The sequence below is a fragment of the Epargyreus clarus genome, unplaced genomic scaffold, assembly GCF_041222505.1.
Source record: "Epargyreus clarus isolate Ecla_fem2 unplaced genomic scaffold, WU_Ecla_fem_2.2 ptg000016l, whole genome shotgun sequence".
Lineage (NCBI taxonomy): Eukaryota > Metazoa > Arthropoda > Insecta > Lepidoptera > Hesperiidae > Epargyreus > Epargyreus clarus.
In genome coordinates, this window is record NW_027332224.1 from 4,515,778 (window position 1) to 4,542,229 (window position 26,452).

Consider the following 26,452-nt stretch of genomic DNA (forward strand, 5'->3'; position numbering starts at 1 on the left):
AAATAGGAAGCCATCCCATGTTGAATATTTAGGAATTAATACCATTATTTATTGACAAATTATTATTGGGTATTTGATTTGATCTTGGGATGATGTATGCCCCATGTGAGATAAATTTATATTTTATGTTGTAGGTATATCCGGTATAATATTGGGTGTTATACCTACTTTCTTTCTTTATATTAGTGTGCATGTTCAAGAGGGACATGATCATTCTTAGATCAATGAAACATTTTAGTTTTATATGACTTCCTGTTTTTGTAGGTATGTATCGGATTTGCAAAAGTTACTTATACTTTTTGCTGTACCATGCTTATGCATGCCCTCTGTAAAGTTACATATCTATATGGTTGGTTGGAAAGCTTATGATGCGTTTTGAAATCCAATCTGACTTTCGATCTAACATCTTTTCCTAAAAATGTGTGTAACTATCAGTTATGTGTATGTATAAGTTGATATCAGTTTTCATAACAGTATTTATGTATATGATTATTTCAAACCCCATTCATGACTAGACCAGAAAAGCTTATCTTTACTCAAAAGTATTTGTGCTGAGCATTTGCAGGATTAATTCAGTTCTAATAAGTCAAATATTTTATAATTTCCATGGGGTTCTGGCTTACTTAGCCTGTAATGATTACTAACACAACAGGTTCTAGTTACAGCTCTGTCAGTGTTAAATTATAAAGTTATTACCCACATTTTTCTCCATCTTAATGCTTTAAGAAAAGGAAATTAGATAAATCTTCTATATATAACAATTATTTATATATACAATATAGTTTTCTTTGTTCCAGGTAAGATGTCTGCCATGTGTGTCCTATATAGTAATGTTAGAGTCCTATATAGTAACGTTCATCACACATACCCCTAAGGAATTCCTATTAATTCTAGGGATGCTAGATTTACATTTGAGAATTGATTGGACATGCAGCTTACTTTCTTTGTTTTATGTTTCATAAGAGCATCTAGGTATACACACTAGGCATAAAAGACCCAAAGAAGATATCATATTAATGGCTGGCCATTCTCATGATATAATAATATTGTTATTACTTTTATATCATTAATGTGTCACATATTACCATGGTGGACATTATTAAATTTCATTATGAAATGATAACAATTTCAGTTTTAGTGTAACTAACATAGACATTATAAAGACTTAAGTGCAATAGCAATTCTCATATTATGCTTGTCTTTATTCCAGGGTTAATGGGCTGCTGTGTTATTTGTTGACCTGATGACTGGTGTATAAATGTATGATGCATGTTTCTATATAGTAAACCCGGTGTTGCTAAAGGAAATGTTTAAGCAACAATATAAATAATATATTATTATTTGATTGCATTTTGTAATGTTGGGAGTACCAGGCTTCTGTTGTAAAACATTACATAGGTACTACCAATCTTTAGTCAATTTTTTCATGATGATCAACCTCATATTTTAAGCAGTTATGTACAGTAAAAGTGAAAAATATGTGCAGATATTTAATAATTAACCATATGTTTGTGGACTGAACTTCCAAACCTTTAATTATTACTGTATTTATTCCTATTGAGTCACTGAAAGATAAGTGTAACGAAATCCAAAATGTTAATTTTGTATAAATTCTCACATTTGTACATAAAGTTCACTCTTGACATTCACCTATTTGCATTTATGTCACATATGCCACATAAATAAGTAATACTAAACAAGGTTTTTGAATTATTTACAAATAAATAATAAATATGACATTTATTATTTAGCACATTTGTATTGTTATAGTATTGCAGGTATTGTTATAGTAACTGGCCTTAGAATAAATCATAAAGGTATTTGTGTCCAAAGACAACTCCAGACTTCTGGATTGATTTTATCACTGTAAACCAGTGTATTAAATAGATAATTTAAAAACTTCAATTCAAGTTACATCTATATATAATAGAGTTATATATATTATGTAAGCTCAATGACTTTAAGTAGGTACTCTGTACCAGTAGTTAAGTGGTGCATTATAGTTCTGATTGTACTCCTTGATACAAATCTCCTTAGAGTTATACCTTAATAATACGAGTATTTCCTGAAATCCGCAATATCTTGAAATACACCTAATCTGGATGTTAGGATATTCATATATACCTAGCCCAAAAGATATAAAATCAAACAGCTTTATATAGCTGGTAACTGATTAACTTTTATTATACATAATTTGTATATATGTGAGTAAGAGGTACTACAATATAACCCATGTAATATTGTTTACTTTGAGCCATGTATAGGTACCTGTTATTTGCTTATAAAACAGCTGAAATTGAGTAGGAACTATAGAGTATCCATAACAAATCAATGAACTCTGCTCGATTGTGTTGAGGTATTAACACAGAATGCTACTATCAAAGCTAGGACTTCAGACGCTGGATCCAATATATGGGATACTTATAGTATTCTTTCTTCATGTGACTAAAAATATATTGGACAGATATGTGTCAGTATCAATAAGCCGGAGTCTTGTTTGCTCAATCATTGTCCTCCTGAGGTGGTTCTTTTGAGAGAACATGCCTTCTGTTCTATATCAGGTTAACATGAAACAGTTGTCATGTATATACACCAGTGTGTATGTGATAATGTGAAGAGCACATCTATTACCATTTGAGATCGAGCATTGGATTAACAAAAATATACAAAAATAATTTTGTCATCAATGTTGTAAGATTTTTATCTTGACGCCATATATTAAATTTTAATATCATATAACACAATTGATTTGTGTGGAACAACCAATCTCAACCAATTTAGAATTGGCAACGGGGTGCTGCATAAAACATTTATGTCACAAATGTCTATTTTGGACATTGTTTTCTGATAAGATAGCTAGTCTTCTATCATTTGTAATGCAGCTAAGTGAGTTTCAATGTCTTCAGTATGATTCCGTTACATGAGCTCATGAGCATCATGCTGTGCAGTGAATCCTGATAAGATTCTTATATGCACGGGGTTATATTTGTTTTGGGTTAGCGCACCAGCAATGTGATGATTCCTATTTTCTGTTCTCCACCATGTATTACATATATTTTTATCGTGTGTATTGTGGTGGAGCATAAATGACCTATTATGACCTTTATAGGTAGCACTAGTTAAAGTGTTATTCTGAGAAGAGCATCAAAATGTACCAGGTTGATTTCCTCAGTTCTCATTGGAATATGTCATTCATCCAGTTGCTTCACACATACCTCCCAATTTTAGAGAACTCTGATGATATTATTGTATTCACTCGTTGTCCCGGTATGTTGACATAATATTTTCCATTTCTGTTAGGACACTGTTTTGTCATATAGTTACAAATATGTTTTGCTATTTGCAATAACTCTATGAATGATTCCTGAAATTATAGCTAGTTCTGAAAATTATTTTGTCAGAGTTTGTATAACAGGGTTGGCATAACCTTGTGTTGTAGCAGCTCTAGCTTGGTGCTTATAAATCATTCATGCTTTATACTGTGTATTGTTAGTGCAATAGCTAGTGATGGAAGCATTCAAGCCATTTGCCACATATAAATGTTAGCGCAGGTATCTCGTACTCAATGGCGAGTGAGTGAAACGTTTAGTGTCAACAAAGTAACACTTGGAGTATCTCGTACTCGATGGTTCTGATGCTTTGTATATTCGACCACTTGCCACATAGAAATGTTAGCGTGAGTATCTCGTACTCAATGGCGAATGAGTGAAACGTTTAGTGTCAACAAAGTAACACTTGGAGTATCTCGTACTCGACGGTTCTGATGCTTTGTATATTCGACCACTTGCCACATAGAAATGTTAGCGCGAGTATCTCGTACTCAATGGCGAATGAGTGAACCGTTTAGTGTCAACAAAGTAAAACTAGGAGTATCTCGTACTCGACGGTTGTGACTCTTTGTATATTCGAACATTTGTCACATATAAATGTTAGGGCCAGCATCTCGTGCTTAATGGTGAACATGGGAACCATTTAGTGTCGACAAAGCGACGCCACGAGTATCTCGTACTCGGGTGGGTGGTACTCGTGGCTCGGGTGCATTTTATATTTGGACCATTAATTGCAAAATTATATGCATAAAAATGCAAGCATCTTACGGTTAAAGGCGAATATGAGCACCGTTTGGTGTCTGTAACGTGCAAGAGCGAGATTGGCGTACGTCAATAGTTTTGAAGTTGTAGATACGAGAAAGTTTTTCAAACAATATAGTTTCTTTCTAAGCATATGTTAGTTATTTAGGCATTTTTATAGTTGTGCACACATAACTGTAAAAAATGAATACATTATTTTCTTACATACCTGGTAAGTGATTTGTACATAACCTATGAACCGGTGATCCAATCCGAAGAATTGCTTCGTAAATTCTTGCTACTGCGACCACAACTACGCGGACGTGATTCTTCATTCCTAGTTTCCATTTTTTCACTAGTTTTGCTTCACTATACACGTTTAACAAAACTTTGAAAAAATAATATCACGATGCCTTGGAAGCGCGAAAAAGAAGTGAGGTAGCTGTCAATATAGTGTCACTGTCATACGCAGTGTCAGAGGTCTTAAAACTTTTTTGTTTTTAAAAGGCTAAACAATCGCGATGCCGACGAGTGGGAAGAAGGATACTACATTGTAATTCTCAATTATATTTCAGATCACCATGAAATAAAATTGTAATATATGCTTCGTCAAAAGAAAGGTTGGCAAAAGGTTTTACAAAGTATCTAAAATTAACTTGCACTTTACCACTTTTAAATCGAAAAAAAAAGTAATATACTATATTTGAATAGTACACATTTAATATAGTACACATTTTGCTATATATTTTACAACAGTATTTATTTAGTGTGTAAATCCGAATTATGGGACAATATTGTATATTTTAGTAGTTGGCAACCCTGTTACAGTACACAAAAACGTGTCATTGAGGTATTAATTATTGCGAAGACACTTATTGGTATTTTTTTTTAGGATTTTGCGTGTGAACTTTACGCTTGGGAACTCAGAATGAATTCCCAGTTACGTCACCATGAATGGCGATTGTAACGCCTGCTAGCGGCGAATAGCGGAACTAATTCTTATTATGAAAAGAAAATTCCTTTTTTTTAAATAAAAAAGCGTTTAAATAATTTTAAATGGTTTATATTGCGTAATAAATTTAATAATTAATAAATGCACGCTTGGATTTTAATGTAATTTAAATTAAAATTGTCAAAAATTATTAAGTATTGAAAATGTTAAAAAAAAACATGTTTTACATTACGTAATAAAAATACAGAATGTAATTTGAAGTTTATATACAATATATAATCTTAATTTCTTGATTACATCTATAAGAACAAAATAAATTTGTAAGTTGATTCAATTAGAAATGGGCAAAGCAGTGCCATCTAGTGTCAAAAAGTAGTAACTGGCATTTTTATGAAGTTAAAGAAAAATCGGGAATAAAATTAGGAACAGTTATTGAAATTGACAAAATTAAATACATTTATAATAAATTGAGTTGAATCCACCTATAATAAGTACTCGTGTTATTAGTTTAAATATATTGCTGATTTATAAATTTAATAATAAAATTGTGGTAATAATTTGTTTATATAAAAATAGGAAAATACTATTTGTAAGTTAAATAACAGATACATTTTAACAACTGCAACTGCAAATTATGTTTTAATATTCCATTAAACGGCAGAGATTTTTGTTGACTACAGAAAAATAATAATAGAAAAACTAATTAAAATAAATTTTATTTCTCAATATTTGTGTAAAATACTTCAAAACAATTTATTAAGTAGGAAATAACATTGTTAGAATTTCCGCGAAATGTAAATAGAATACCGGTAAACCGCAGTGTCCTAAATTTCTATACACTATGGAGATACATGTTGACCATTTTTGGTCATAACAATAACCACATATACAAGAAACGAACTGTTTAAGCGTTTATTGCAACGGAAAACCACATACATGTCTAATAAAATATTGTAATTGTAAATTGAATGTTCAAAAATATATGTATGGTTGCAATGGTTCAAGATAAAACTATATGTTACTGTTCAAGATAAAACTATACGTTATTTTTATATTTATGGTCGGAATTATTATTATGAAGGTGGTAAAACCTGCTGTGGTTCGACTCTGCCGGCGCCACCGCCACACCTATTTCTATTATAACAGCAGTGTTGAGCACTACTGTGTTCTGGTTTGAAGGGTGTGGTAAGAGAGACATACTTTTCGGAGGCATTCCAGCTTAGTCTTCGGGGTAGTGGCGCATCTGTGGCCGACCTCAGGGAATCTGGGATTTATTGCAAATCTTTGGACGGCAGTAGCTACTTAATATCAGGTGGACTGCATCGCTTATGCTCGTCTGCTATTCCGATATTAAATAAAACTACTAATTATATCGTAAATCAATTGCTGCTAATTTATAGCTAGAAATAACGACTTATGAAATGGTTTTAACACAAAATTGGCAAAACTTTAATTATTTGACAATCTCTCGTCAACTGGTATACTGGCAGAATCGAAGGTTTTAGCAACCATAGAGGTTAAGCCTGACCGCTCGGAATTTGGAGTTAGGATCTCTATCGTATCTTACGTTATATTAAATGCACAATCGATAGCCAACTAACGTGAAATATCTCTTTCCAGCCGTTAAATTCGGTCGCATGTCAAAGAAACAACGAGAGAAGGTGGAGAGCGAGGTCCGGATCTACCAAGCGCAGATGCGCGCGCAGACTGACGCGGCGCCGGACTCCGTGTACGACACACAACAGCAGACGCCCAGCTCCAGCGACCAGTTCCACGGACATTATAATGGGTAAGCCATCGGTCACGTACTAATTAGGTCGCAGGTCGAACAAATACTGTCGCATTTTAAACAAATTCGGTCACTTTTCGAACAAATTCGGTCGCATGTTGAACAAATTTGGTCACATGTCGAACAAATACGGTCGCATGTCGAAGAAACGGCAGAAGGTGGAGAGCGAGGCCCAGATCTACCAAGCACAGATACGCGTGCAAACACTCTGGTTCGACTCCGGCTGCCACACCAATTTCTGCCTAACACCAGTGTTGAGCGCTGCTGTGTTCTGGTCTGGGTGTGGTAAAGGGGCCATATTTTTCCGAGGCATTCCAGCTTACACTTCAGGGTAGTGGCACCTGGCAAATCGTAGGTAGGACTCTAATCTCATTTGGGTTTTAGTACAAACGTTCAGTAGCCACTTACCATCGGGTGGACTGCATGTGCGTTTACGATCTTAGAATTCAAGACGTATAATAATACTATAAACATTACGGTCCGTTCGTCCATGTTTTCTATGACCTATTTAAAGATCCTAAAAACATATTTAAAGATCCCAAAAAAAGATTCTAAAACTGAAATAGAAAGCCTTTCATGTCGAGTTTAAACGACACTCATATATTACGAAGCTTTTAAATGCATTTGTTTTAAACAGTCCGCCACACCTATTTCTGCCTCATAACAGCAGTGTTAAGCGCTGCTGTGTTTTGGTTTGAAGGGTGGTAAGGGAGACATACTTTTCCGATGCGTACCAGCTTAGTCCTCAGGGGTAGCGGCGCAACAGTAGTCGAGCTCAGGTAGGAATATCTAATCCTATCTATGTTGATTACAGATGTCTATGGGCGGTAGCCACCTAAGTTCACTGCTCGTCAGCTACTCCTATAGTATAAAAAAGGCTGCAACTTATTAGACTTATAGTTCTGTTAAGAAAATGCCGTCTAACGCAGGAATTTTCTTCCAATCTCGTATGGAGGCTATCCTTACCGTTGCTTTCCCATAATTCATGGCATTCAGATGTTTATTCTAGGGATGGCGATCTAAGATTCTTCGAAGAATCGATTTTTCGGACCAAAAAATCGATTATTTTAATCGATCTCCAGTAACAGATTCAGTGGATGGATCTTTATTCCTAAATCGAAAGTCGATCTTTTTAAAGTTGATTAAATATTAACAAATGTGGTAGACATTATTTGCTGACGAATACGTATTTCAGTGTGTGTTTGGTCCTGATGACTTTTTTTTTGTCATTTCTCTCCCTTTTTAGCTGAAAAGTTCGAAGATCGATTTTGGAGAAAATTCTTTAGGCCTCGTATTTTCGTGAATCGATTTAAGAATCGATGTTTTTCCTAAAGAATCGCCATCCCTAGTTATCCGTGTCAGTGATGCGTCAGTGATTACGGTAACGGAGCGACATTGTAACGGTGAATGTAAATAGCGCCACCTAGTATCGAGTAGCGGTAATACCGCTTCTCGTAATTGACGGCAGGTGGCACTGTTAGACGGGAAGGTGTTAGGTTTTTTTATGCGGGAATGTATTGATGGATAATTAATGGTTTATTGATCTGTGACAAGCTTTTTACAGCTCTTTGTTTATTATCTTTAGAAGAGTCATGAGGAATTTTACACAAACTATAATGAACAATGAATATGCCTGTTGGAGAAGGATTTATATTCATTCAAAATTAGTCTTCCTATGCTTTCTCGTTTATTATATATCCCCGGGATCTGATTCTTATACGTGACACTATTTTATGATACAATAATTTACGGTGATGATTTTTTTTCTAAAATTAACACAAATTTTCGGCTTTCCTAAAAAATCTAATTTATTTAATTATTCAGCAATATCGACTCCGAAATTCCTAAATCATCTAATAATTTCTAGCAATGTCTTTTAACAATCAAAGATAAAACAGAATTTTCCTACTTTTCTTGATTCAAAATATATGGCCCCAAGATGATTTTTATATTTTACGAATCTAAAAATCCTATTACTTTATTCAGCAACAAATAGTACCCAAGTTACCCGAAAACTTTTTAAATACCAATGACGTTTTTATATTTTTTTGGATTCTAAAATCCTATCACTCAGTCAACAATATCAATCCCAGCCACCCAGGCTATGGCTCCCCGCTCTCCTCGTACGGCTACAACGGCGCCGGGCCTGTGTTGACCTCCAACCCCAATAATATTGCCTTATTCTTTGATCCTAAAAATATCACTTTTTACCACGCTTTTATTAGCTTCCTATATGTATGAATGTAACGGAATCTTTAAACTCGATTTTAATCCACTTGGAACGATCCAATTAATTAAAAAAATTGAATACTTATCGAGAACCGATGACAATACACGATTTAAATAATTGTATCCCATTCACCTCATCAGGATCGTCTGGAATCAGGATTAACGATTACCCTTGTGCTATTTTAGCGTGTTTTTAGCTTTTAAGCTATAATTATTAAATGCAAATATCACTCCCAGCTACCCAGGCTACGGCTCCCCGCTCTCCTCGTACGGGTACAACGGCGCCGGGCCTGCGCTGACCTCCAACATGAGCAGCATCCAGCAGGCACCACCTCAGCAGCAGGCCTATGACGTGTCAGCTGACTATGTGGACTCTACCACCGCGTACGAGCCCAAACAACCCGCTGGGTTCCTGGATACGGACTTTATAAGCCATGGTAAGTCTTAAGTCTTTCTTAAGTTCTTAAGTCTTTATTTTAGTTACTTTATTCTGGTTACTACGGGATGTTCTTGTAAGTCTATTTGTTCTATATACTAACTGATTTGTTCTTGTAAGTCAATTTGTTCTACTAATAAAATTAATGGTAGTATCAAATGTGTTCTTGTTATTTTTTTTTCTATCAATAAATTATGGTACAAATGTGTTATTGTAAATCAAGTGATTCCATTGATAAATTATTATACTAACAAATATATTTTTATAAGTCATTTTGTTCTTTTTATTAATAATGGTAGCTACAAATATGTTCTTATAAGACGATTTGTTCTGTTTATAAATACTAACAACTACTAAGAAAGTAAATTACTTATTTCGATTTTTTCTCTTAATAATGACAGTAAAACAACACAAAAATAAGTAGGTATCAAATACATTTGTCTTAATATATCATTGAAATTATAGGAATCTAAATAATAGATTTAAATATAGGTCATATAATTTATAAATCCATAGTTTGTAGGCAAAAACCTATTGGCTTAAGAAAGGAGTTAAAAGATATGTATCTTTTAAATCCTTTTTTTATCATGATAAAAATATTGAAATAGTTATACAATAGATTAAGAAATATTATAAATCAAAAATTTGTAGACTAAAAAAGACTTAAGAAATCACATGGAACTAACAAAAACCTTCTGACTAGACGATCAACAAAAGGGCTCAACGATCGTCCGACCGTCCGGCTCGACGTCCACATCAACGGCGACCACATCTACCACCTCCATGCGACAGACCACCATCGACATCAACAGAACCCGACTCCCACAGGACTTCGACAGATACGAGGATCGAATCCAATCCCCCGCTTCAATATCCAGCGGCGTGATCAATATAAAACAGGAGATTAAGCCAGAGACTTCAATGGGCGTTGATAATTTGGTCGCTAGTTATGTGGACTCAACCACCTTTTTGCACAGTCCATCGAATTTACAACACAGTCCGATGGACATACAGAACTCTGTGCTTGTTAGTGGACAAAGCTCGGTGTCTTTAACTAGTGAGGAGCTAAGCCCAGATGACTTAACCTCGAGCAGTGGGCATGGAAGGCTTATGGACCCGTTAAACATGAATATGTCCGGGATGGGAATGGTGAACCCTAACGCGGTGTCGAACAGACGGCATCAGGGGTCTAGCCAAAGCGGTTCCAGTAGTGACGATTTGCCTTGTAAGTGGAGTTCCCAAGGTTCTACTTTAGGCCCCTTTTTGTTGATCGATTTGCTATTTTTTTTAGTTTGGCGGATTTTTTGGTACATTTATATTTTTCTAGAGATTTTTTTAAACATTTTTTTGGTGTTTCATTCTAGCTGTTTTTATTTTGCTCAAGATTTTTTTTTTACATTTGTTGCGTTTTATATTTATTTTTTGAATTTGCTATTACAAATTTTATTTTTCAAAGAGATATTATTATTTTAGCAGGTATTTATTATTGATATAATGAATGGTACTCAAAATGTAAGAATAGGATAGAAAAAGCAATAAAATATTATTATTTAGACCACATAGACTTTATTCGTAATATTGCCCAGTACAATATGGTTTAGTTTTTCTTTTCCATAGAGAAATTCCACTTTTTTTCAAATATAAGCAGTAATATCGAGTGTCGTACTGAAAATAAAAGAATATAACTCAAATTTCAAAATGTTTTTTATCCAACGGGAGGGTATGTTTTTCGAACTACATATGTCGAACGGTTTAATGGATTTAGTCGTTGGCTTCGTCTAAATTTTGGGAGTGACTAAATTTTTAAGTTTAATTTAATTTTTTGGTTAAATAAGGGTTTAATTTTTTTGTAAAAGTGTATTGGTTGTGTATTGGTGTTTAAAATTTGAAAATACTTACTTTTTTACATGGTTCTTCATTTCTTGACTGTACTATTAACAATGGATAAGGTATTATGGGTATCGCTAGGCAACATGGCAATAGACACGCTAAAATAAATAATAAGGAAATTGAAAAAAATGAGTAAAAGTAAAAATCAAATATTCTTCTCGATTCACCCGTAAACAATAAAGAACACGAAACTGTGTGATCTCACAGGAGAATTACACAAGGTTATCCTTTAGTAAAGGGTAGATAGAATAAAGAAAAAATACGTGTTGTAAATTGGAATTATTTAAATACAATATTGCACTACTTGGTAAAGATTTATTCAGGGTTGTTCCTACGGGAAATAAAAAAAATAATAATAAACTTACGCCAACATGTCATCATACATGTGCCTAATAATATAAGAGACACTGGGTCTATCGCCATATTCAAAATATTGTCCCGATAATATGCATTGTGTAAACGAAATTTAGATTACAAAAATTAATAATGACATTAGGAATGTCACGTCATATGGAATGTTTAACGTCAATTATTTTTTTAAATTAAGATATTATAATAAAAAGAAACGTAGAGCCAAATATTGTTTTTATTTTATATTTATGTTTTGTACAAATTGATTTAAATTTCATTTTGTATATAGTTTTAAGCTTTGCGATTTATTAGGTATTTGTAATTTAGCTAAATGTAGTGTAGTTACATGTATTATTATTGCTAAAACTATACTTTTATTATTTTGTTGTAAAACTTTTTTATTTTACATACATTGTTCGTTTTTTCGAATGTAGAGAATTTACTCTAAAAATGGTTTCATTATTTTTTATTTCATTTTATTTCATAGTTCTTTTTAATGTATTTAGCTGTTTTCAAGATGCTTCCGTAAATATTGTTCTTTATTTAGAAAACTCATTTTAATTTAAAAGATATTGACTTCTTTTTGTTGTTCAAATTTAGCTTTCTTAGATGTTAGAATATTTATGGTATTATTATTTTGGTATTATTGTCATCATCATCATCATCATCTAATTCTTCTATCATTTTCCAGCGGAAGGCGACATAAGCAAGGTGCTGGTGAAGAGCCTGGCCGAAGCACACGCGAACACCAATCCCAAGCTGGAATACATACACGAGATGTTTCGGAAACCACCTGATGTGCCTAAGTAAGTGTAATCATCATCATTATTATAAATATGATAATTATCAATACCACTATAATTTATCATCATCAAAGTTTATTTAGTGTTAGTGTATTAATGTTAGTGTTTATATTGATAATGATCATGACGATTCATCTCGATACTGAAGCCATTGTCAGTGTTCATATTGATGATGATAATAATAATGATTCATCTCCCTAGGCTGCTGTTCTACAACTCGATGACGTACGAGGAGATGTGGCTGGACTGCGCGGACAAGCTGACAGGCATGATCCAGAACATCATAGAGTTCGCGAAGCTCATCCCTGGCTTCATGAAGCTCACGCAGGATGACCAGATTCTTCTGCTTAAGTCCGGTATGTATTTGATGATTGTGATTATGTTTTTGGATATAGACGACGTTTTATGTTTGAAGATAAAAGTAGTTGTTAGGAGTTCAAATGGTCTTTTGTGGTTTTTAGCATTGTAGTGCTATTTAGTTTTTAGTTTATATTAAAAGCCACACGTAAGGCGATTTAATTTAATCCTAAATGATTAGCAACTAACTATAATTCTAGACAGGATTTCCTTTTAATTTTTTGGCTTTTTTTTGTCCAAAGCATGGGATGAAAAAGAGTATGACTTATGACGTCACTGAACAAAATAGATGGCGTCGCAACAATAGAAAATTACTTTTGTTAGAGTAGAACTAAAATGTAACTTGTGATAAAATTAAACGTGCTTATTTCACATATACCTGTGATTAAGTAGTTATTAAACATTCTTACAATAAAACACAAACTAAAATTTGAGACGGTCTCACAAATTATCGTTCCCAAATGATAACTGATTATAATTTTGACCACAGGTTCCTTCGAGCTGGCGATCGTGCGTCTGTCCCGGCTGATTGACATAAACCGCGACCAGGTGCTCTACGGCGACGTGGTGGTGCCGATACGGGAGTGTGTCCACGCACGGTAAGTATAGTATTCACTATCATCTTCCATACTTTATTTATTAGTATATATTTATTAGTATTATCCTCTATTATTATTTATTTCGTATTGCCATTGGTGCCTTTGAAGTTATCTTTATTGCTGTCTTGTTATTACTTGGCTCTCTTTATTTCTAACGTCTTATATAACTATTCAATATTTTGTCAAGCACGGCTCGTGTCGGTACGTGCCTGATACGCTCTGTAGACGTAGATGAATCTATAACAGCATCAATATTTCTTCTTCTCCCTTTATTTATTCTTTTTTCCTTGACGTCATCATCATCGCTGTATTCCATTATCACTTTCATTTTCATAATATGTTTTTATAATAGTACAAATCCAAGTCTTTTTATTAATGAATAACTTATTGTACTACCTAAATATGTTTCAAATATTTATATTTTAGTCAAAACATCAGTAGTGCTTATTAGATGACTTTTTAGATGGTATCGAGCGTGTGGTAAGGGGACATACTTTTCCGACGTCTTCCAGCTTAGTTCTCATATGTAACATCTGTGGCGGACCTCAAATAGGAATATCTAATCCTATCTGGGGCTGATTACTAATGTCCATGGGCGGCAGGTGACACTTACTATCAGCTGGACCGCATGCTCGTCTGCTACTCTTGTATTATATAAAATAAAAACATTATCATATTCTTGTTTATCAACTACAATATGTGGTTCTCTTCCAGCGACCCACGTGACGTGAACCTCGTGGTGGGGATATTCGACGCGGCGAAGACCATCGCGCGGCTGAAGCTCACGGAGACAGAGCTGGCGCTGTACCAGAGCCTCGTGCTACTGTGGCCAGGTAATTGTTCTTTTTGAGTTTTTATGTCCTTTTTGAAGTTCTTTGTTAGGTGGATTGAGCGGATTTTTGGTGCAGGAAATGTTGGCGTCACCGATAGAATTAGACAGTTGTGGTTTGGAAATTTTGCAACTTTTTTATCGGGTGGTCTTCTAGGAATGAAAAGACAAAACAGGTCCTCCTACTTGAATATTTTATCTGGCATATGATCAGGTCCTCCAATCCCTTTTTCTTGCTTATGCCAATGCACCCTCCGTCTTATTAGTGAATTTGGTCGGTAAAAAATAAAGTCGGCAAAAGTGTTCCTGTGACTGTTGTCACGCCTATGCCAAGGTACCTTCTTACCCCCTCCCGTTTTGTGTAGATTTAAGAAGTAAAGTATTAAATTTATAATGTAACGGGTACTCAGGATATGCAGTTTTTAAAATCTAAAGTCATATAAAGTATTAAAGACGAATCTTTTCCTTGCAGAGCGGCACGGCGTCCGCGGCAACCCGGAGATCCAGTGCCTGTTCAACATGTCGATGGCGGCCATGCGGCACGAGGTGGACGCGAACCACGCGCCGCTCAAGGGGGACGTCACCGTGCTCGACACGCTGCTCGCTAAGATACCCACCTTCAGGTAAGATCCTGTAGGATTGTTGGGGAAGAGGAGGATAGGTCGCTTTAAGATATCCACTTTCAGATGAGGATCATAGGAGGAGCAGGATAGGTCGCTTCCAGTTCTTCAGATGAGGGTCTTAGCTACTATAGATACTTTGGATTTGTAACTTTTGATCAAGAAGATAGGTCTTTTTCGAAGGAGTTGAGATCTTAGAACTAAAAAATCTCTCAAGTCAAGGTTTCTTATTTTACCCATCTTTATATAATTATGAGAACCATTAGTTACCTTGGATACTTTCCGGTTCGTTCATTTCCATTTGGAGATGACATGAAAATTTAATGATTTCTATTTAAATCAATGTTAAAAACGAGATCAAACATACAATCATGAGTGACGTCATATTTTATACACTGTTTGCCATGATACTTTTAAAAGGAGTTTTGTGCATCAAAAACCATAAAACAGTAGCGCGTAACTCTGCTGTTTAATATGGAAATAAATGTGATGATATTACCTTCAGCATCCAAGGTTCCACCACTTAAGTTATGTTTAGCTGGATCTTGTTAGTTATTATTCGTAACTATTCTAACGTCTCATGTTTTATGTTTCCAGAGATCTGTCGCTAATGCACTTGGAGGCGCTCTGTCGCTTCAAGGCGGCGCACCCCCACCACGTGTTCCCGGCGCTGTACAAGGAGCTGTTCTCCCTCGACAACGTCCTGGACTACACCCACGGATAGACGTCCCAGGTTCAATTCCACGGATATTTTCATTGCAATGCGATCAGTTCGATCTCATTCGCCCCCGGCAATATCGCCGGCAATGAGCCGAACTTCACTTCTAAAGACTTATTGACAGCTACGTTTCATTTATTCCTCACTTAGCGAAGTAACGCTGAGGACGCCTATTTGTCGTTTGTTAACCTATTTATAATTGTATGTATGTACTCTGAGACTGTTATATGATATTTACGTATTAGTACGTACGTACAATATTAATATTTAAAAGTTTATTTAATTCGAGTCTAGGTACGGATGGGCGTCTTCAGTTTTACATTTATTGTCAATATGACGTAAGTCATTTTGCTTTACATGATAATAAATGTAGATTTTTGGGAATGTGTGGAACTCGATAGTGACTGTGGGGACACACTATAATCCTTTTTCGTGTTATCGTGTGTTCGTATAGTTTGTGACGTAATATAATTATCATAAAGTGTATCTAACATTGATGAGAAATAATTATTATTATATAAAGATATAATAATAGAAATAGAATTTTTATTAAGAGATAAATAAAAGTTATAATGACGTAGACATGGAGATCACACAACAGTTTTTTTTAGGCGAAGCGTTTAATTAAAATAGGTCTTTTTAATTATTTTAACAGTTTTTTAAAGAGAATGTAACTTGTTATTTATTTCAAATGATTATTAATATTGATGTTTTATCTCTTCAATGTAGTATATCGGTTATTTTGTAATATAGGAATACATGATACTGCCCAAGTTTTTTTTTAAGTTTAGCTTTTTTAATGAGACAAATCAGTCGAACACGTAAGCAGATACACTTTGACGCATTATGACGTAATTTAATATTAATTAGTTGCATTAACGTATTATTGTGCGATATATTGAACAAAATTACAGATGAACATTTATAATATTATTATTATGGTAAAGTAAGTCAAATCTTATTATTGTATGATCTGCAATCGCAATATGTTACATTTATGTTCAATATCAATATGGTTAATTTAAGAGCAATATGAACATGTATTTTGCGTTTTGTTTAATAGTTTTTTATTTGCAGTATTTATTCGCTACAAAATATATTCTTATGTTTTTTTTATTATGTTTTGAATAATTTTATTACTCGTACTTTTACTTTGTTTATATTTTAATCAAATAATAATAAGATTTGATATAATTAATATAATGCAATCGACGCGTTTTTTACTATTAGCAGGCAATTTAAAAGGTTTCTTTAGTTCAAATTTGATCTCATTTTGCACGTTCTATCGCTTTGGTGCCATTTTTGGATTTGCATAATACAACTGTCCACGCATAATATTTTTTCATTTATTTTAAAGTTTTTATTGTTTTGAGTACAACTTTCTATGAAAACAACTTAAGTTTTTACTACGAATACTATCATAGTAAATAACTTCGAACAAATGAATAACAATAGAAAGTTTCTTCATAGTATTTTACCCGTACATCCTTTAAGAAAAAAATATTACATACGGTTAATTTGTATTAGACATTTTGAAATAGGCATAGAATTCAGAACTTTTAAAGCTTTTTTGAGTCTTAAGTCTGTAAAATGTGTTCGTTTTTGATATTTTTTTTTTCTGTTATACGTACTATATATTATTGACAAACTAAATTGCCTGCTACATTAATTAGAATTATGAATAACCATCAATTTTTCTAACACCTACGCTAAGTTCTGTCGAATAGCCTTTACTATAGACTGGTTTATATTAATGTTAAAAGTATAAATCTTAACTTGTATTTTGTAAATAGTTATTAATCATATGTATTTTATATTAAATATCATTATAAGGTTCGATGGGTTATTTTTAATTTTACATTCTATTAAAAATATATAAAACAATATTTCCACATTTGTTTGAGATGCCAATCTTGATTCATGTGAAGAATTGTTTTTCCTTTCTATATATTATATATTTTTTGTTAAATAAAGCAATTCTGTTATTGTCTATTTTTTGTTTTATTTTTTGTTTCTTTTATTTCAGTTTTGCTATATATGTTTTTTTTCGCATAGCATAGGCTCATCACACAAGATTTCCGTTTAATATCAATAAAATAGTATTAATCATACATACATAGTGAGAATATATAGAATATGATAAAATATACGGGTGGTTCAAATATTATTTTAAACACATACTTGTTATAAATGATATAATATTTCAAATCGGTTTATAGTTTGAATTTATCAGAGTATAGAGTCTTACACTGTTAAATTGATTTCACACTTGATACATTTATCGAAATGTTAACAATTTTACGTTTAAATGTAATATTAGGTGCACATCCTTAGATGATTTAGTATTACGATAATTTACGGATGAGTGGTGTCTAATTTTTCCATTATATTACAGATTATATAACAGTTCTTAAGGATAGGACCCCAAAATTTCACGGTTGTATTTAAGGACAATCAGCATATCAAGAAATAAAATTGGACATTGCTCATTAAGTGTCCATTCACACGTATACACACACCATATTGTAGCGGCAAAATGTGGGCAGGTAATGGTTACGTGTGAATATCATGGATGCAAATATATTGCAACTACAAAAAGCGTGTTTTTGTTAAAGTTATGCGTGCTAGTATGTCCGTAATGACTGCGATGTTATCAATATTATTCCAAATTGTTAATTGAGATGGTAAATTGTGGTCAGAACTACGCATTTTCATACAAAATTTCATCCTGCCCACGCAGTTATCACCGTGGCATGGGTGCAGTGTGGTGTAGTTATGGTACGTGTGAATAGTCACTAAGTCTTATTTGCACGAAAATGCGATTAGAGCACTAAGACTGAATCGGCGAACGCTTTTGCCTAAACAATTAAAAAAGATAACCGTCTAAATTTGCCTAGTGCTATGTTCCAAGTATCCGAATTCATGCCGAGAAAGCAATAATTTTACAACTGAAAATGCAGTGTAACTTTCAGTTTTGGGTTACAATTAAACACCAATTAAAGGTATTAAAATATTATGGGAACGGTAAAGCAAAAAGTACTGAGTTATTTGATTAAGGTGTGATTCGGTTAAATAAATGATTTGTACATTTCCATAATACATTTAACTGAATATGAGTTTCATTTAATATGGGATGAAGAGTTTTTCAGTATATGTATATAAAATAATAATGACGTTCATTTATTTCTAGTATTAATTAAATTTAGTTTAGTTAAATGTAAAATCGGACGACATATAAAATTAACTGACAAATGAAAAGTATTTAAAAATACTTTTTTGCAGATTAATATACCTGAAACACTGGCCCAATTTTTAACTTGCTTGAAAAATAAAGAAATATAATAATATAATTATAAAGATATCGACTTAAATGTTTATATACAAATATGAAATTAACTGAATAACGAATCAGTTTGCAAAAAATACGAATTTGAAATTATTTGATATAATATATCTCTTTTTTTAACCTCGTTTGACATATATACAAATGGTGTCCATTCTATACTTCTTACTGTAGACTTGAGATTGGTGCGAAAGTGCGAGACGCCAGACCTCTCTTTCACACGTATGGTGGAGGCGTTAGTGTGATAGTGATAGGCACATAGGGTAACGTTTTGATTGCTGGGTAGTTTTAGTAGGTATTTCTAAACTTTTGTACTATGTTTTGCTAAATTTTCACTAAAGTAAAAATAGATTTGGACACAAGAGAGTGTGGGGTAAATCGGGAATGTATTTCGTCTTTATAACTGTGGATCAGTGTTGCCAACTCTAACTGTTTTGACAGTAGATTTAATGTTTTCTCATGGTATCCCTTATTTCTGTTTTAATCGCCTTTTTACTGTTTTATCATGTCATCCATCTACTGTTCTACATCTACCATAAATGATTAGTATTTTGTATTATATAAAACGCAGACGATTTTTTTAACCGAAAAATACTTACTTCAGATATTGTTCTGATGACATTTTTTTCATCGACATAATATTTTTTGTGAAGTTTACTTTTTAAGGGCGATCTACTGCTTTTTAGTTCAGAAGGGTTGGCAACACTGTTGAATCGTTGATTTTTCTTCTTATTCTTTGAAAGAGCTTCTATTTTATAGGCCGTAAGCAGGTCACAAAGCATATTGATAGAAAAATTTGTACCTATTGTTTTTTATAAGATGATTATTTTATATTAACTAAATTATTCATTTGTTAAATATTGAGTATTTTTACACACTAACTGAACATATTAAAGAAACAAAATATAAAGAACCTATATCTATGTAAAAAAGAATCAGAAATATATAAAGAAAAAATATTTTGTACGTGCAAATTGATCGAATGTCCCGGGCAATATGAGAATGTCCCTATCAATATGAGATGTCCCAGTGATTGTCAAAGTGTCGATCAATTTGTACTTACGTTAGCTTTGTTGATTTGTAAACTCAATACAAAACATTGTACCTAAAGTAGATAAAATGGAGTTTGAGAACCAATAGAATAAATGTTATTGTTTTTATTATTATTCTCGAATCACTTGCAATGGGGTTGTGTTTTATTTATCTACCCTTAAATCGTACCCTAAAATATAACAATCCTTTAATCTATTTGCGGCGGTCATATTACCAGTCTGATACACAGTGTTCCGAGTTCGATCCCCGGTAAACGGATATCTGTACCCTTGCCATGAGTTTTCAAAACATCCCACAATTTTACGTCACGTTTACTCAGTCCATTATTCTGTTTCATTTGCTTCAGTAGACTGAGTAAACGTAACAATAAGTAAGTGCTCAAGTGACGATTAACTTTTTGTCTCCCTCACATGTTAGCAATTTAGACATTTAATGTCATGTTACTGACACTATAGTTCTGATACAATCCGTTAGGGGCGCTGATTGGAAATTGTATGGGCAAATACGTAAACAAATACCAAAACAGTCATATTTGTCAAAACGTAAACACTCGTATTAAGGGTACTGAATGATGAATTTAGATTTCTGTTCGGGGTCTGGGTGTTTGTGTATTCGTCTTTGTGTGTGTTCAGGGTATACAAGACAGAGGAAAATCCTACTTTAGGATTATGAGTATAAAAACATTATTATTACTATTTTGTCCCAATGCTGGGCACGGGTCTTTTCTCCGAGTGATAGGTTTTGGCCGTTAGGCGATTGCATGGAATAATTAATTAACACAAGTTTAAAATTATTTATTCTATATTTCAAAATAACCAAGTTCGGGGAAAAGCATATGATGCCTTTTTTTTATACAATTTTATATACAATATTTAACAGGCACGGCCCGTGTCTAATCCTATCTGGGGTTGATTATAGATGTCCATACAGCAGTAGCCAGTTACCATCAGAACTGCGTACTCGTCTGCTACTTCTATACTATATATATATATATATTATTGTAAAATAATGTTAAGGAGAATATCTAAATGTTTAAAATGTTTGCTTGCAACGGCACGTGTCTGATACGTTCTGTGCTGGAAACTTATAATTATTTGACTTTTCTTGTGGGTTTTTCGTTTAATTTGAAAACATCAGCAATGTACCATTGTGCGTAGTAGCTGAGAATGGACAGAATGACGAAGTATACGAAGATCAGTGGAAAGTAAATAGTTCCATATGACATCCGTAGCATTGGATACGGCCATACCCCCGTTTTGATGTAGCTTACAATTATTCTGTAAATAAAAATACATAAAATACAATATACAATATGATATAAGTAATTAATTAATAAATATAATTTGAAGTTTTATATTGTAGTAGCAAATGAACATTTTGAAGGTGGTAGAACGCTTTGTGGTTCGACTCCGGCGACACCACCGCCACACCTATTTCTGTTATAACAACAGTGTTAAGCGCTGCTGTGTTCTGGTTTGAAGGGTGTGGTAAGGGAGACATACTTTTCCAAGGCATTCCAGCTTAGTCCTCAGGGCTAAGTACGTATCTGTGGCCGAATTCAGGTAGAAATCTAGTCTTATTTGGCATTGATTACAGCCATGTCACTAGTCACTTAGGTCGTTTGTCCACCGCCGATACCGAGAACGAGATTATTTCGGGCCGATTTTAATATGACGTGACTGCGATAGTTTGTCTACCGCGACCGATATCGGCAGTTTATTTTGATGCAGCTGTCACGCGTAGGACGGCAGTGTATGGACAAGTTCAAACGTGTTTTATATTGCCGGCACATCGGCCCGTCAAAATCTCGGTGCCGATCTAGCGATCACGTCGATCTATTCGAAATATCGGCGGCCGGGATGACGGTGCCCGGGTGACGGACGTGCGGTGGCTATAGTAAATGTATGTACGCTACTTCGGCGCCGTCATAATTATCGGTATCGGCTCGGTGACGGTGGCGGTGGACAAACGGCGTTATTATGGTCAATCTCAGGCAGGAATCTAATCTTATCTGGGAATTATTACAGATGTCTATGCCAGTAACCACTTACCATCAGGTGGACTGATTACTCGTCTGCTACTCCTATATTATAAAAAATACTTACACACTATTATAAGCAATTAATAGCATAATAACATGTAACTTCGTAAGTTTGTCGGGTTTTCCAACTCGTCTCTCAGCGAAGACAAACTCCCATAACATTATAGGTAAAATGACACTGTGCATTATGTGGTTTGACACAGGACTCAACACTGTGTCGATTGAGGCTGGGAAGACCAGGTCTCGGTCGTAAAGGAAGAATGGCCAGAACGCGGTAAATATGAACTGAAAAAAAAAATAGTTAAAGGAAACTGAGTTAAGAATCAATTCAGTCAATAAAAAATATATACAATCGTCTTCAATATCTCAGACCATTATTATTCTTAATACTGCATTGACAAATAAAGAAACAATTAAGTAATATTTAGTAAATTAATGTTTGTTACATTAAACGCTATTATAGTCCACGTAAACCTGCTAGTCCGCTCTGAATATAGAAATGAATCGCGTCGCCATGGCAAATTGTATGACTACACCTGCTCGCAACAACTTCAAAGCGGACTAGCAGTTTGGCTCGAACTATACAAGTATTAGAAGTACAAGTAGTAGAAATCCCTGATTTAGTTCAACCAAAAACAAAAAAAAAAAAACAAAAGGAAAGAATATAAAATTATATAATTAGTTTCTTTTAAATACATAAAGACTTCTCAATCTTCTCAATCAATATCAATGTTTGAAATTTATTGATTTTTTTACGTAGAAATTATTAACATTTATAAAAATAAACATAAGTAATAATTTTTTATAAAAAAAATATTTCTAAAAAATACTTACGAGACCACAGGGCCAGACCAAACCAGAGTAGAACACAGATCTGTACCATCTCAAATAATCTAGAATTTTATTGAATCCCTTTTCTTCTATTTTCAGTATGACAGGACCATCGCATATAAGGCCTATTACTGCGTAAATACACTGAATTACCTGAAAAAAGAAGAATAAAATATTATAAGCTTGGGTGGTAAAGGTGGTAGAATAATTTAGTAGACGATGGTACTGCCGTCGCACCTATTTCTGCCATATAACACTTTTGTTGTTGTAAAGTGTTATGGTATCAAAAATATCTATCTATTAAGGTAAATAGGTAAATCGAAAAACTTTTTCTTAGTATATTCTAAATGTATAATTGTGGAAATGGTTGGGTGCTTTTCGAAAATTGATAAGTGGAGGAGTGGTGGACTCCACGCTTTTTTCACAATTATACAATTTACTGTTCCTTAATTGGTACCTAGATTCAAAATTATTTCCAACTTTTTAGTTGATTTTATCATAAAAGCGTGTTTTTTTTGTTTTTTGAACTATATTTATTATTTTTACTGTTCAGTATATATATAGTTTCAAGTTTTTTAGTATATATTACCAATTAACAATGATGTATTTCGCACGTTTCGTTACAGCTAGATTGTCAGTTAATCATAATAGTTTACCAAAACTACATTGTAAATGATGACAGACGGACAAAAGAATGACGGAGGCTAGATAATAGGGCGACGAGCGTGATAGCCTAATGGTTAAGAAGCTCGGCCTCTTTATCAAGGGGTTCGAGGTTCAAATCCCACGCGCCTCGGATTTCTCAAAATTATGTGCGTATTAAAAACTATCACTAGCTTAAACGATTAAGGAAAACATCGTGAGGAAACCTGCATACCTGAGAAATCTTAAAAAAATGTTTTTCAAAGGTATGAGAAGTCTACAAATTCGTACTTGGCCAGCGCGGTGGACAATGGCCTAACTCTTCTCATTCTGAGAGGAGACCCTTGCCTTGTAGCAGTGGGACAGTAAGGGGTTGATGGTGAGATACTATTATCCTGGACCCTATGGTCCCCTTAGCCCTTTGGATAACTTCCCCAAAAAGATTTGTTACTTACCAAATTCCAAACTGTTATATACTTCGATTTCATGAAGAATATTGTTTCGAGTTCTGGACTCATTGGGGTCATAACTGCTTTTATGAGTAAGAGCATATTTATGAAATTCAGGATCAGTGTAAAGCAGTACCCGAAGGCTCTACAGTGGATCTTCTCGACCATTCTGAATCTGGAAAATTTTCGAAAAATATATATTAATAATTATACATAGTTTAAAAACTAAGAACCACGCTAAAATATCACAAGGAAAATCGTTAATCAGGATTCCTGACGATGCTGACGAGGATAAATCAATAACCTACGGATTATAATATTGAATAGGAAATATCAAAATTCATATTAAAATCACGATTTGAATTATTTCATATGTAAATTTTAATATCACATATTCATATAATTGTAAGTTTAACCTTTTTAATACCTATCGCTACCGTTAAAAAAAAATATTATAACAGAAATCATGTTCACTTAAAAATATAACCGAACTTGTATTGTGGTAGAAACCTCTGTGGTTCGACTCCGGCGGCACCACCGCCACACCTATTTCTGTTACAACAGCAGTGTTAAGCGCTGTTGTGTTCTAGTTTGAAGGGTGTGGTAAGGGAGACATACTTTTCCAAGGCGTTCCACCTTAATCCTCAAGGGCAGCGGCGCATCTGTGGTCGACCTCAGGTAGGAATATCTAATTCTATTTGGGTTGATTACAGATATCCATGGGCGGCAGTAGCCACTTACCATTAGGTGGATTGTATGCTCGTCTGCTACTCCTATATTATAAAAAAAATGTTTTTATTGATCATTCGCGCTTAAAGAAGTTATATTCAAAACATGTTTTTTTTTTAAATATATAATTGTATTTTGGTTAGATAAGGACAAATCATTAGATACTAATGTTTTAAACAATTTAAAGTGTTTTCTTGTGTGAATTTGATTAATTTTTAAATTGTTTAAAATGTTTTAAACAATTTAAAAATTAATCAAATTCTATTTTTACAGGGACACGTGTGAGTAATCTTAATATTTATTCATAAGAATATTGTCCAACGGGGATTCGACCCCCTAGGGGGTCACAACACTGAAAAACACTGCTGTAAGTAACCAATCAACCATGAATTTAATAAAATCGATTTTTTTATTGCATGATTACGTAAATTATAATTTTAAATTGATATAAGACCTTGTGGAATAATATTTTTTAATAAATGACTTATTATATTTCTGGTATTTACTCAAATATGCAGATTATAGATACATTTAATCTTACAATAAATTAACTAATTCTAATTTATATTATAATTATATGTAAAATACAAAAGCAATATCTATTAATATTAAATATATTTCCGGAGCTAGCAATCATTTATTATTATTAGACATCGGATTATATGCAATTGCATATGTAAATGCATATAGCGCCACTTTTTGGACGTTATTGCATATTTTAGTACTTTTTCATTGGTAGTGCATATATCAGTAGTTATATGTATTCAGCGTATTGTTTTATGGTACATAACTATAAGATTACAGGTGGGTGATGCCCCATTTATATTATTTCTCGTCCAATAAGAAAAAGTTGCTAAATACTAGAGATGGGCCGAATATTTGTTTGGTATTCGATATTCGGCGTATTCGGCATCTTTTTTGCTATTTGTATTCGGTGGATTATTCGGTTGTGGTGTCGAAAACGTTCGGTTGGAGTATTTCTATTTTCTTGTGTACACGACATGGTCCAGGACTAAAACACAAAACTTCTTATGTAAGATTTATGTTATATCATAAGTCAAACTCAAATCTTATGAAGAATGTTTAATAAAGCTAATAAAATAAAGAAATTAAATTCCAAATCAACATTTATTTTGAAACCTCAAGTCAACACATTTATTACTTAATCTATGGTTAGTATAGTCAACATTTATTTTAAACCTTACATCAGTATTTATTTTTAAAACTCAAATCAATATTTTAAAATGTTAAAGAACACACATAACTGGCATATTGACAATAAAGAAATGGTAAACCGAATAATTCGGCCGAATATTCGGTTCGGTGAAGATTAAACCGAATATTATTCGGTATTCGGTTATTCGGTGAAACCGCTATTCGGCGCATCTCTGTTAAATACCATAAATATAACCGTTGAACCATGCATATAATATTAATATTACAATTAGTTACGAAATTCTAAAAGTTTAGATGACAATGATTTCGGAAAAGTTAAAAAAAATGTTTTATTAAGATTATATTTTTTCAACTTTTCTGTTTTGTTCATTATTTTCAGTTACTCATTAAAAAATGTCTTCAATTTTTTTTAGTTCGATCGTTATTATAAAATGTTCTCATATATTCACAGTTTGAATTCTCTACCTACGCTACGCTGCTGTGTTCCGGTTTGAAGGGTGTGGTAAGGGTGACAGACTCTTCCGAGGCGTTCCAGCTTAGTCCTC

General features: G+C 33.4%; 2 protein-coding genes and 1 long non-coding RNA gene across 18 annotated transcripts in view; 1 reads left to right on the forward strand and 2 right to left on the reverse strand.

The window, feature by feature from the left end:
• Hr3 (nuclear hormone receptor 3 ROR-beta) overlaps nt 1-17,635 on the forward strand; it is a 165,977-nt gene extending 148,342 nt beyond the window's left edge. For 13 of the 16 annotated variants that reach the window (XM_073081715.1, XM_073081711.1, XM_073081710.1 and 10 more), the window contains 9 exons: nt 6,643-6,811; nt 9,278-9,477; nt 10,180-10,701; nt 12,409-12,523; nt 12,722-12,876; nt 13,368-13,476; nt 14,191-14,309; nt 14,778-14,928; nt 15,523-17,635. In XM_073081715.1, the coding sequence (XP_072937816.1) occupies nt 6,643-6,811; nt 9,278-9,477; nt 10,180-10,701; nt 12,409-12,523; nt 12,722-12,876; nt 13,368-13,476; nt 14,191-14,309; nt 14,778-14,928; nt 15,523-15,649 (1,667 nt within the window). In that variant the 3' untranslated portion in view covers nt 15,650-17,635. The remainder of the gene's footprint in view (nt 1-6,642; nt 6,812-9,277; nt 9,478-10,179; nt 10,702-12,408; nt 12,524-12,721; nt 12,877-13,367; nt 13,477-14,190; nt 14,310-14,777; nt 14,929-15,522) is intronic. The other 3 variants (XM_073081718.1, XM_073081719.1, XM_073081717.1) reach the window with 1 other exon arrangement.
• Nucleotides 11,020-11,870, reverse strand: LOC140748806 (uncharacterized). Its single transcript, XR_012102976.1, has 3 exons — nt 11,732-11,870; nt 11,376-11,464; nt 11,020-11,141 (listed from the first exon to the last, which is right to left on the reverse strand). It is a non-coding gene; the product is annotated as an uncharacterized LOC140748806 (long non-coding RNA).
• A 3,449-nt stretch (nt 17,636-21,084) lies between the features above and the next one.
• On the reverse strand, nt 21,085-24,173 carry LOC140748702 (androgen-dependent TFPI-regulating protein). Its single transcript, XM_073081552.1, has 4 exons — nt 24,009-24,173; nt 22,915-23,064; nt 22,145-22,365; nt 21,085-21,316 (listed from the first exon to the last, which is right to left on the reverse strand). The coding sequence occupies exons 1-4, from the start codon at nt 24,168-24,170 to the stop codon at nt 21,130-21,132; spliced, it is 720 nt and encodes a 239-aa protein (XP_072937653.1). The 5' UTR covers nt 24,171-24,173; the 3' UTR covers nt 21,085-21,129.
• Between the last annotated feature and the right edge of the window lie 2,279 nt (nt 24,174-26,452).

Excerpts from the sequence above, each read along its gene's own strand:
- LOC140748702 (XM_073081552.1), bottom strand. The coding sequence starts at position 24,170 with ATGGTCGAGAAGATCCACTGTAGAGCCTTCGGGTACTGCTTTACACTG. Across the intron at positions 22,366-22,914 it reads TGGTCTGGCCCTGTGGTCTC|TTCATATTTACCGCGTTCTG; the intron begins GTAAGTATTTTT and ends TTTTTTTTTCAG. Across the intron at positions 21,317-22,144 it reads TTAATTGCTTATAATAGTGT|AATAATTGTAAGCTACATCA; the intron begins GTAAGTATTTTT and ends TTTTATTTACAG.